The sequence below is a fragment of the Aphis gossypii genome, chromosome 1 (genome assembly GCF_020184175.1).
Source record: "Aphis gossypii isolate Hap1 chromosome 1, ASM2018417v2, whole genome shotgun sequence".
Classification (NCBI taxonomy): Eukaryota; Metazoa; Arthropoda; class Insecta; order Hemiptera; family Aphididae; genus Aphis; species Aphis gossypii.
This window is the reverse complement of record NC_065530.1, coordinates 9486065-9498622: the sequence shown is the minus strand read 5'-3', so window position 1 is coordinate 9498622 and position 12558 is coordinate 9486065. Positions and strand designations below refer to the sequence as shown.

The 12558-nt window shown below is 27.2% G+C and overlaps 2 protein-coding genes across 3 annotated transcripts in view; both read left to right on the top strand.

Annotated features, from left to right (window-relative positions):
* The window catches only part of LOC114123365 (uncharacterized), a 58001-nt gene that overhangs the window by 34547 nt on the left and 10896 nt on the right, over nucleotides 1-12558 (top strand). The gene's annotated exons all lie outside the window — the stretch shown is intronic.
* On the top strand, nucleotides 613-8035 carry LOC126555854 (uncharacterized). Of its 2 annotated transcripts, XR_007606982.1 has the most exons (15): nucleotides 613-631; nucleotides 719-814; nucleotides 2356-3895; nucleotides 3975-4088; nucleotides 4389-4469; nucleotides 4572-4738; nucleotides 4813-5111; nucleotides 5213-5435; nucleotides 5618-5881; nucleotides 5963-6340; nucleotides 6712-6894; nucleotides 7012-7230; nucleotides 7393-7487; nucleotides 7558-7762; nucleotides 7830-8035. XR_007606982.1 is itself a non-coding variant. In XM_050210763.1 (13 exons), the coding sequence occupies exons 5-13, from the start codon at nucleotides 4678-4680 to the stop codon at nucleotides 7878-7880; spliced, it is 1773 nt and encodes a 590-aa protein (XP_050066720.1). In that variant the 5' UTR covers nucleotides 613-631; nucleotides 719-814; nucleotides 2356-4088; nucleotides 4389-4469; nucleotides 4572-4677; the 3' UTR covers nucleotides 7881-8033. The 2 variants fall into 2 exon arrangements, 1 of the variants encoding a protein (XP_050066720.1); XM_050210763.1 differs by lacking the exon at nucleotides 7558-7762 and having other exon boundaries at nucleotides 2356-4088; nucleotides 7830-8033.

Below are 12558 nucleotides of genomic sequence, written 5' to 3'. Positions count from 1 at the left end.
ATTTACACACACACACACACACACACATAACATATTTACCATCACATACATACTAAACGCAATACACACATATTACATAAGTAATCTTACATCACACATACACAACAACCAAACATATTATATATAGTTAAGATATCGATACCTATTTTATTCATTTACGAATAAGTACCTAGCGAGGGATGTGGTATCCCTGTCACCAAGTCCGTTCCAAATACAAACCTGTACAGACCTGCAGAGTCATATTCGAGTATTGTCGGTGAATAAAAAAGTTGTGCATGAAGCAAAATGAAATCAGTCTATGTACTACCCTTCAAGTGTCAAATCGTGTTAATTCAGAGTTCCTAAGTTCCTAACTATTTCATACTGTTATTTAAACAACAATTTTTTTATAATTCATTACCCATATATTCGTTGAAGGGCACAGTCTTGTTTCGCGAGTTCGACTAGTGCTCTTCAGTTTTAAACATAATCATGTTTTCGTGTTGTGTATGCGATAACGCCTTTACATTGATCAAAAATCTACATAGACATGCCAAGTCACACGAATCACCCACTAAAATCGTATGCAGTATTTGCTCAGAAATATTCACGCGAAGAGATAACCTCATCAGACATAAAAAAGAAAAACATCGTAAGTATTTTTTTCACAATAAAAATTTCCAAATTTATTTGATAAAATATTCATAATCAAATTAATAATAAATAATACTATTTTCAGGTTCAAATATTACAATCCAACAACAACAACCAACCATAACCAAGCGAGAAATTCAAGATTTTTTTAAACCAGCTGAACAAATTTACGATTATGATGGTAAATATATTATTCATAACTTTATATAATATATATATAACATAGGTTCTTATTTTATTTTATAAAAAATAGAACAATTAATAAAATATACAAAGTTGTATAAAATCATGGAAAACATATAATAATTTAGATAAAATCCTGATAAATCCCATAATTATAGTTAATCCCGTTAAGATGATATATATATATATGTTGAAAATGTTCATAAAATTGTTCAATAATTTTGATAAATTTTCATGTAGTAATATATTAATTGATAATATTTCCATACGATTATTATCATAACGCTATTAAAACATACATAAATAATTTTAATTTATTATATTTTTAAGTATAAACAGATATTTTAATAAATATATTTGATCATATTATACATAATATATAATAATAAAACATGAATATCTTATTTTTTATGAAAAACATATACACATTTAATATATAATACCAATAAAAACATAAATAGACATACTATTTATCTAAAGATCTTAATAAACCATTACGAACTGTCGTATACCTACGCCGTGCCAGAGCCTGACGTATACTATAGGTATTTCGGCTTCCAATGTCCAAACCGTCAAACAAGTAAATATAGATACCTGCAGTAAGAGCTTACGCAACCAATCTCTGGTGACCACGATAACGAGTACTGCACAAAGACTAGTTTTATAAGATTCTACGAGGGTTTATATTATATAACTCTAAGGTTGCTTTACTCTCAAACAACTGACCACGATAACGAGTACTGGATGTTTGAGAGTGGGTTCTCTTTGGCCTAGACAAAATAACACTATTTTTCAGCTGACCACGATAACGAGTACTGACAGAAAAATAGTATTATAATGTCTTACTATTTTGTATAAGTGTTTTTCTCGCCACAAACGCTTAGGTGCGTACTTTGAGAATTAATCACTCTCAATGAGTATAAGCCCTTTTACAAAGATGAACAAATTATTTATTAACTCAAAACAAAATATAAAATAAACAAGAAAAGAATATTAAAAATTGACTGGTCACTGAGTCGTAACACACCACGACTGCTCGCTTTTCCTTCTCTCCTCGTTGCCGTAGTCTCATTAATAATTATATTTTGTTAACTCGGCATTTACTGCCCCCCCCTCCGTATATGATATTTTGCGATGATATTGTATATAATACGATTATTTATACGTAATATATATATATATATATATATATTAGTACTATACGCCATCATATTATTATTTTATTACAACAGAACACCAGCCTATATTACTGTTACTATTATTTCATGTTATACAAAAGAACGTTGTGTATTATTACTATAACTGAGGTCTATATAATATTTGTTTTTGCTGTTATATATATATATATACATGTAAGTAATAATAGATAATATACCTACTTCATTTTATTAATGTATATTTTTAAAAATCGTATTTTCCATATGATAAACACATCACCAATATTTTATTTTTCTTCAGGTATTTTTACTAAAAACGTTTATATTTCTAACAACAATTTATCTTTTCTTTCTCATTAATACAATTTTAATTTCTTTTCAGTTCAATCTCGCAATGGTCATAAGCGCTCATATCATAAGGAAAATTCAAACGAAGCGGCAAATGCTAAAAAAGCACGTTTACTTCTTGTACAGTCTCCCGGCTTTATCCACATCCCTCATTATGGGTTTGTTATGGACAATGTATGTTTGAAAAGGTTTAATGTATGTGAAGCTGTTATGTGTGTGTGTGTGTGTGTGTGTGTGTGTGAAACATTCCTATGCATAACGTATGATTTAGCTAGGTACTTATTCGTAAATGAATAAAATAGGTATCGATATGTTAACTATATATAATATGTTTGGTTGTTGTGTATGTGTGATGTAAGATTACTTATGTAATATGTGTGTATTGCGTTTAGTATGTATGTGATGGTAAATATGTTATGTGTGTGTGTAAATAAAAGGGGAAGAAATATAATTGATTGGGAAGGGGAAAAATATTTGATGGTCAGGTGTCATATTTAGTCAAAATCAGAATATTATATACATTATTTTTCTTCAAAAGGTAGGGGGTTTGAAGGAGAAGGTATAAATTAATATATGCCGGTTACGTGTAGGATCTGGTGTTGGTGTTGGGTTTATGCGTGTTGCAGGTTGCCTATATTGAGTAATTAATACAAGTTTGGGAGGAGCTGTGTAGTTGTTGCCTATACAGAGGAGCCTATGCTTTTATATGTAAACTTTAAGGGGGAGGAGATCTAGAATCCCCATTTTACACCTACTATTTATATAATTAATATGTGTTTACATAAAAAATTAATAAACAAATAGGTACAATTGCCTACTGGAATAGAGCTCAAATTGTACGTTTCGTTCATACTATCATCACACACGCTTGTCGTAACTAAAATAATGATTTATGTTCCTTCTAAGGCCAATCTTTTTTTATTCACGTACCCCAAGTATAAATTTAGAATATAAATAATCGAAAATAATAGTAATATTAATACGTTTTTTTTAGGAGTAAGAAACGTAGAAGCTGTAGAAAAAATGTTTTTAATAAGTAAATAATATAATATAAATAAACTTTAAAAATTTCCTGACTTACAAAGTAGAGAATGATCTATACCTCATAGAAAAATGTATACCTATTATTTGTATAATATTTACCTCACATCTTTAATTAGTTAAAATAGTGTTAAAAAATTTCCATCCGCTACTACTTGATTTCTTCTATTCGTAGATTGATAACCGCCATGGTTAATTACTAACTTCAAAGCAAAAGTTTATTAAATCAGGTAGTTTGCCTTTTAATACCAATGATAAAATCTTCACAAACTCGGACCCAGTTAGGCTCTCCTCGTTTGTTATGCAACTTATTAAAAACATTTTTTCTACAGCTTCTACGTTTCTTACTCCTAAAAAAACGTCCATGAATTGCATGAATAGTAACTGATCCATAGGAATTGTATCTTCTTTTGTTAGGATGTAGTGCATCTGCAGTAATCGCAGTACTTCGATTTTGTTAAAATGTGTTGATCTCGAAAGTTCGGTTGCAATTTCTGAATATCGGTGCTGCAGACGAATGTCCACGGTCACCGGTAACATTTTATTGATGGGGGTGTATTGCATTTATAAAAATTGTGTATATTATATTTTATTATGTTGTAATATCAATAGTACAAGTATTGAAGCAACACCTGTTGGAACAGAAATAGACTTTTTAGTAGCTGATAATGCTCTACCTGAATCATCATCAAGGGATGAACAAAATCTCAACAAACCTTGTATGAAGTATGTTTTAGATTAAGAATATAATATGTTTTCGATTTAAAAAAAATATAAAACATAACTATAAAAGTTATAAGCTTAGTAAATTTTACGTAATTCTTATCGGGTTAATTTTAAATTTTTTATTAGTGTAATTATTTAGTCTGTCTATACATAAACTATAGTATATTATATTAATATATTATGTATACGCGTAAAATATTTTGAATAGATACCTAAAATTTATTTTTATGCGTTTTAAATTTATGATTATTCAATATTTTTGTAGAAATTAAATTTAAATATTTTTTTATTTATTTTTAGTTGTCTTCCTGGTGATGAAAATATTATTTTAACGCCATTGTCTAATTTAGAATGTAATGAAGTCGATTAAACTTTTGAATCGTGAGTTGAGTATTCAAATTGATTATTAATAATCGATAATCATTAAAAATAATAATTTTTTTAATGATTTTTTTCTTTATACTCGCCATTATTAAACTTTAGGTCAACAAAGAAAAAATGTTGGTCTGGACGGCGAATTGTAGATATATACTACATATTTGAACAAATTAAAACGTGTGTTCACGAGGGAAGTTTTGGATGTTCATTTATGGATATGGAGTTTATATCTGAAAAGCAATATGGCCTGAGATCTACGTATACATTTAAATGTAAAATGTGTAATATTAGCGTAATTATAGAGTCAGAAAAAAAACACCGGATACGTATATTTCAATTAATTTAGCTGCGATCGGTGGTTCAATTTCAATTGGAATAGGATATTCTCAGCTCGAAGAAATGTTGGCTTCATTAGATATCCCTTGCATGAGTGATAAAACGTTTCAATCTTGCCAAAATCAAATTAGTGAATCTATTCATCAGGTCGCTGAGGAAGCAATGAGAATCGCAGGGGAAGAAGAAAAAAAATTAGCTATTGAATCGGGAGAAATTGATATTGACGGGACACCTATGTGTGCCGTTGTTGCCGATGGTCAATGGTCTAAGCGTAGCTATAAGACCAAATACAACGCATTACCTGGAGTGGTAAATTATATTTTAATTTAATATAATATATAGACATACCTATAGGTTAACTATTTAATGAGTTATGAGTACCTAATATATTTTATTATTTTGCTTTACAGGCAACAATTATCGGATATAAAACCAAAAAAATATTATTTATCGGTAGCCGCAATCGATATTGTTTAATATGCCAAAGAGCAAAAAATACGAATGTCGCTATACAAGAACATGTTTGTTTTATGAACTGGAATAAAGCTGCTACAGCAATGGAAGCAGATGCCGTTGCAGAAGGTTTCAAAAGAAGCATTGAATTACACGGATTGAAATTTAATAAATTAATTGGTTAATTATTTATTAGTTATTTTATATTTAATTAATTGAAATAGATAAGTATAATTGGATGTAGAATATTTCGGCGCCGTCATTACATTTTTAAAAATAAAATATGTATATAATAATAATAATAACAACAAATCTCGGTATATTATGTTTTTTAAATAATCAAATGTAATGTTATTTTAAAGGCGACGGTGATTCAAATGTCAGTAAAAGATTGACAGAAACAAGACCTTATGGACCTAATTTTATTATTGAAAAAATTGAATGCCGAAATCACTTATTAAGAAATTATGGTACAAAGTTAGCGGCATTTGGTAAAAACACAAAATATCCAATATATCTCAGAAAACATATATTAAATAATGCGAAGAGATTTAGAACTGCTATTACGAAAGCTATTGATTATCGTAATACATTAAATCAACAAAGCAAATATCAAAAAAATTCAGGTAATTTACTATTAATATTTATTTATCAATAACGAACAATTAAATAATTGTAATTATAATACGATTACATATTACGATTAGGTTTACGCAAAGATATATCAAATAGTTTTTGTCATATTTTGGGTAATCATGAGCAATGTGAAGAATATTTTTGCAAAGGTAAAAAATTAAATGAAGTAAACCTATACGAAGATGCGGAAAAATGTGGTCTTTACAGAGAAGTAAATCAAATAATCAAACGATTAGCAATGCATGCAGATAGTTTGTTAATGAATGTGGATAATAACGTATGCGAGCAATTCAACAGCATTATTAACAAACATTTGGCTGGCAAACGAATAAATTTTTCATTACGTCAATCATATAACACTCGAATTGAATCCGGAGTAATTTCATACAACACCTCAGGCCAACTATTGCGCTCATTACACAAACATGTAGTCCATAAAATTAGTCCAGGTAAAAATGTTTAATCATTATGACTAATATTATGATAACATAGGTAATACCTACATCCTACATACATATTTTATATTTTTATCTACCAAATTAATTTTGTATATCTGTGATGTATATATTTTATATTATGTTTCATTACTTTAATTTGAATTTCAATTATATTAGGCGTTAGATAAAATACGAGTACATTGATAAATAAATAAATATTATACATATTTATATATTATTATTAGGGCTTAGATTTATATGTAAATATATATTTTTACTGTGACTAGATAATTTAATTAAGGCAAGAGATAAATTTATTTCAAATGATTTGTAATGAAATTAGCTATATTTGTATAGTAAAATTTATTTTTTATTTGATATAGGAAATGTTGGTAAACGTTTTTTAAAATCAAGAGAACGAAAAACCGTGTTATTAAAAAACAGAAGAAAATTAATTCCTAAAAGGAAATTATTTTTAGATAAATCGTGTGGGGCCGATGCAAATTACGGTTTAGCTGAAGCACTAATTGACGAGTATACGCAGGACGATCTCGAACGTAAAAAAAGTAAATTTTTATGTAGTCTTCAATTAAATGAAAATGCAAGACAGTTATTAGAAAAATAAACTAGAGACCAATACAAGTGTCAAAGGTGGCATAATGAACGAAAAAATCGTCTTACAGCATCCAACTTTGGACGGATTTGTAAACGAAGACCAACTACCTCATGTAAAAATATTATATATGATTTACTATATAGATCATTTACATCAATCGCAACTGAATATGGTAAAGAAATGGAGCCATTAGCGATTAAAGAATTTGAAAATATAAAAGGCAAAACAATTTTACCTTGTGGTCTGATGATTGATCAAGATTTTTCGTATTTAGCTGCATCTCCAGGTTAATAATTGCATATTTTACTTTTTTTAAATGTCCTATGGTATAAATATATTATACAATAGGTACAGATCTATTTAATAAAATAAACCATCTATTATATTATTATAAAATTATTTAATATAATATAATATAGGTGTGTTTGTGTGTTTGTATGTATTTCAGATGGTTTAACCGAAGATAATGGTTTAGTAGAAATTAAGTGTCCTTATTCAGCGAAAGATTATACAAATATTAATGACGCTATAATAGAAAAAAAGGTTGTTTACCAAATTTAAATAAAAAATTTAAATCAAAACTTAGGTACTATCAAAAAAAATAATATTTCAGATAAACTTTCTTCGATTAAATTTAAATAAAGAACCCGAATTAAAAAAAAACGCATGATTACTATTATCAGATACAAGGGCAGCTGCATATTAGTAAAAAAAAAATATTGTGATTTTATAGTGTATTCTAGTAATTGGTTACATGTAGAAACTATTTATTATAATAATGGATTTTGGATAAATGTCATGCAACCTAAATTAACAATGTTAGTCAAATACATTAATTTTTATTAAAATATACCTATTTTAATATTTTGTATTCACTGATTTTAGGTTTTACTTAAATTGCTTGTTACCAGAAATCGTGATACCTCAGTATGGTAAACGACTATTAGTTGAAGATATCAAAGACCCTGAAGAAATGAAGACATAAGATCTAACCTTATATACCTAGCTAGTAGCTACCTATGCTTTATATAAAATATTTTTATTTAAATAATAAACTAATGAAATATTAAAATATTTTAATTATTTTTTATTATATTAATTCATATAATTTTTTATTACATATATTATTGAATCATAATAAAGTAATCTTATAAAAAAGGTTACACGTTAACATAGTTAGTACCTATAATAATGTATGCATAAACAGTTGACATTAGCATTTAGCTAAGAAACTAATAAATATTGCAGGCAAACGCGTTATATTTTATCTCCTTGTAGGCTGGTTTATGAGTAATATATAGATAATGTTAAATTTTACATTTTTTTTTATAAGCATTTAATATTTAAATTTACAAAATAGAAGATACGTAAAAATGAAGAAAATGTGCAAATTATTTTATGTTAGAAATTCTTACTTCAGACGCTCGTGAAGCTTAGGCTGAATTTTATGAAATTATGAAATTATTTTATGTAAGTATAATGTTTAAAATTAAAATAAATAAATACATCAATATTTATTTATCAAAACTATTTAAAATGTTGCTAATATTTATTTAGGAAATTAAATTATCATACAAAAATTACTGCATGTCACTTATAAGTTACAACGTAAAATACGCAACACTTTTACTAAAAAATATATTTAATCGTAATAAAATTATTATTTTACATGTATTTTAAAAAGTAATTAGGTTAGAAATATAAATCAAGTTATGGTGTTTAATAATTTGTATGCTTATTTTATTGGTTTACATTTTTAAGCAAACAGGAGCTTTAATTAAAAAATAGGTTTGCGACTTGTGAGCTAGGAGCGAGCTAGCGCACCGTATAGAATTCACGGGCGACAATTTACGTAACGCTCTATAATGATGCGAAACGTTCAGAATAACTGAAATAATAATGTAATAATAATGATAATAATAATGTCCGTGAAATAATAATGTACCTCTCCCGCAATTACGGCCTACCGCGACGGCGGCGATATGGAATTCAACGCCATCTCTTGAGCGTTGTATACGTTTCACTTTTACTACGACGGCCTCTTATATTTTAATACCCTTTTAAAAAATCGAGGATTAAATTATGTATAAGAACAATAAAATACATTTGATGGAATGAACAATTTTAAGCATGGCATTTGTGAATAGTAATTACAATAAAGATAAATAATTGAATATACTGACATGATAAATCAATAATTATTGTTAACATGTGTTGAAAATAAAGGGTCATCTATTATCATAATGGTTGTTATTATAAAATTAAAGCTGTTTAAAAAATGTATGAATATTTGTATTGTTTTGTGTTCAATAAAAATAAATGCATACACATAACTAAATGTTTTAAAATATTCATAATAGATTGTAGCACATGGTGGCTTTACTAACTTTCAATTGATAATAATAATAATAATTTTAAAATCTTATGTATTCCTATGAGTATTTAAGTTATTTTAAGAGGGAATTTTGGATTTTGAAAAAATTTAAAGTTAGAATAAAATTATTTTAATTGGCCAATATCCAAGTTATTTTATAATTACTGTAAGCCAAAATTATGAAAAATCTTGTATTAAATTTTCAACTCTTTTAAGGGCCAACGCTGACTGCCATACGCCTCTCCATCGTTCTTTGTCTAGACTACTACCTATACTAGACTTATAATAGATTTTTTTTTTTATTTTAGAAAATCTGGTGTATTAACAATAGCTCCCAAAAAAGTTTCTCCTGAAACATTACTAACATTTTGTACAAATTTATTTATAAGTTAATAGTTATTTATTAGTTATCTTAACTTATGACTTTTTATTTTAAATTTGCGTAATTACCTTCCTCCTGATCGTCGGAGAGTTCTCGAGGTCGTGATTCGAGAACGATCAAGTATACCGTTGATAAAATATTAAGTGAATTATTAATTTATTAAAATCTAATAAATTTTTAAAATCTAATAAATTAATAAATAAAATATGATACCTGTATAAAATTACGACTATATAAATATCGATGCGCATGCACCTTACCTTATCCGTAGCTGTCTGAAAACGCAGTCAACATAATAAGGAGAGAAAGAATTATTTTAAACACTCAAGAAGAAATGACTGAACACTGATCAAATTTCGTTTTAAAAAAATGAAACGGCACAGTTGTCGCTCGTAGGATCTTTTGAATGTGTGTTGGCTGTCTGTGATGTGCTCCTGCACTTGTCTGGTCGAATGGTGCTCGTGCACTGATGAGAGAAGCCTAGACGAAATATAAGCTTAATTTTTAGGACATTGCAGGTACCTACATAATATATAATTAAATTTATTAAACTAATAATAGTATATGGATAATAGAATATATTAATATTTACTTAAAGAAGTAGTTACAATTGTGGTAACTGAGACTGTCTAAGTAGTAGCTGTATGTATAATAATTTAAAAATGTATAGATAATATATTATTTATATAAAAAAAATTTGATAATGTGTGTAGAAGAAAACTGCAACGATTTAAACAAATGCAAAACAGATAAAACATAATGGTGAAAAATCAATTAACGAGAAGACCGGTGTAAAACCGCTAGTCGAACGTAGTATGTTAATGCTTTATAAATAAAGTTATTGTTATTTTAGTTAATTGATTGTTTTAAATTGTTAAATTTATTTTTATAACAGAAATTAATAAGGAAGAACGGGAGCAGCGACTGAATGCTAAAATTCGTCATGTAGTATCTTCCAAAAGCCCCTTAATGGTTTACAATGATCTATTCGGGGGATGTACCAATTTATTTACAGCCACATCATGGCGATGCAATTGATAATACAATGAGCTATACAGCTACTTTTGAAGTAAGATATAATTTTATTTTATGCTGTGTGAAATAATATACCTACCTAATGATTAATAATTATTCTTTAAAAAAATGTAGATTGGTGGTAAAATATATGTTGAAAATCATATTTTAAAAACACAGGCTTGTGAAAGTTATCAGAAGAATGTGTTTAAAGATCAAATAAGTGAGCGATATGGTAATTTAAAAGTGTTGAACTGTTTAACTTTTAATATTGTTCATATACCATATACAATATAGGTACATAGATCATTTGTATACCATAATTTGTTTTTCTGGGCTCTATAAATCCAAAAGTGTAGGTAAAATCAAGAAAATTGCAAAAAGGCAAGCCGCTCAGTTGTTGCTTGAGCAAATTAATTTGAATCAACACACCTCTTGTAGTATCACACATAAGATAGTTCATAAATTTAAGTTCAACACGATAACACCAAAAAATATTATCAAAGTATACAATGTTCTTAAGTTTATGGATCTACGCTCTAATCAATTATTATCATCTAAAAAAAAGTTTATGCAAAAACTAAAAAAATGCAATTCATTGGATGAACTTAATATGCGTGCTTTTGAATTATTGACAAAACTTGCAAATGAAGAAGTCTTTAGTATAGTGTACATACCATATTAAAAAGATTGTAGTGAAGTTGAGATGACTTTGAAAATTGCAATAGCTAAACTTGTCATGATATCTAAAAAACTGGGAAAACATAATATATTGGCATGATAAATCAAAAATTATTGTTAACATGTGTTGAAAATAAAGGGCCGTTTAATATCATAATTGTAATTATGGAATTAAAGCCATTTAAAAAACATATGAATATTTGTATTGTTTTGTGTTCAATAAAAATAAATGCATACACGTTTAACTACCTATTGCAATCAATAGCCAAGTTTTGTTGAATACAGTCAAGATCATTCATCTGAAAAGTGCGCCAAAGAAAGCGGATATAGATGTACAACAAGATTAACTATGAGTATTAATTGTAAAAATGTATGCGTTTTCATATTATAAATAAATAATTTAAAATATTCATAATAGAATGTAGTACATAGTGACTTTACTAGCTTTCAATCTATAATAATAATAATGATAATAATTTTAAAAACTGATATATCTTTATGGGTCTGTAAATGGATCTAATATCATATAACCTTTTAGCATTAACCCTTTGGACAGTAACATTTCTTTAAGAGCAGTTTTCGGTAACTAATTGGCATATTAGAGTGACAAAAGTGAAAAATTTCCAATAATTTTAAAATTACTGGAAAAAATAAATAAATAAAAGACCTAAGGAAAACGATAATTTCTATGCAAAACATGTACTTCATGAAATAGTAATTTATAAAAAAAAAATTATATAGTATTATAATATTATCATATTTTGTCTTTTAAATATGGTTATTATGTTATAATATTATACTAAATGTATATGTTAGAATAAAAGTACAAACACCGGTTAAACCTAGAACTTATCGGATAATGATAATTATTATTTTTATGTACGAGTATAAAACAAAGGAAAAAAGAGTTTGGTTTAGTGGTTACCGCTCTGTTGTACATAAGGTACCATGCGGTTCACTATTATATTATATAAGAGTATTAAATTTGAATCCAATAATGCACAAGGATATTTACTTTTCCATCGGAAACCACAACCGAAACTTAAAATTGAAGAATTATTTCGACGAGTTATGCTGTACACAGACAAAAAAATAACACACATATCATTCTAAAATCAATACATGCATCACTTTGCTTAGAATCTATAATACATTCTTAAATT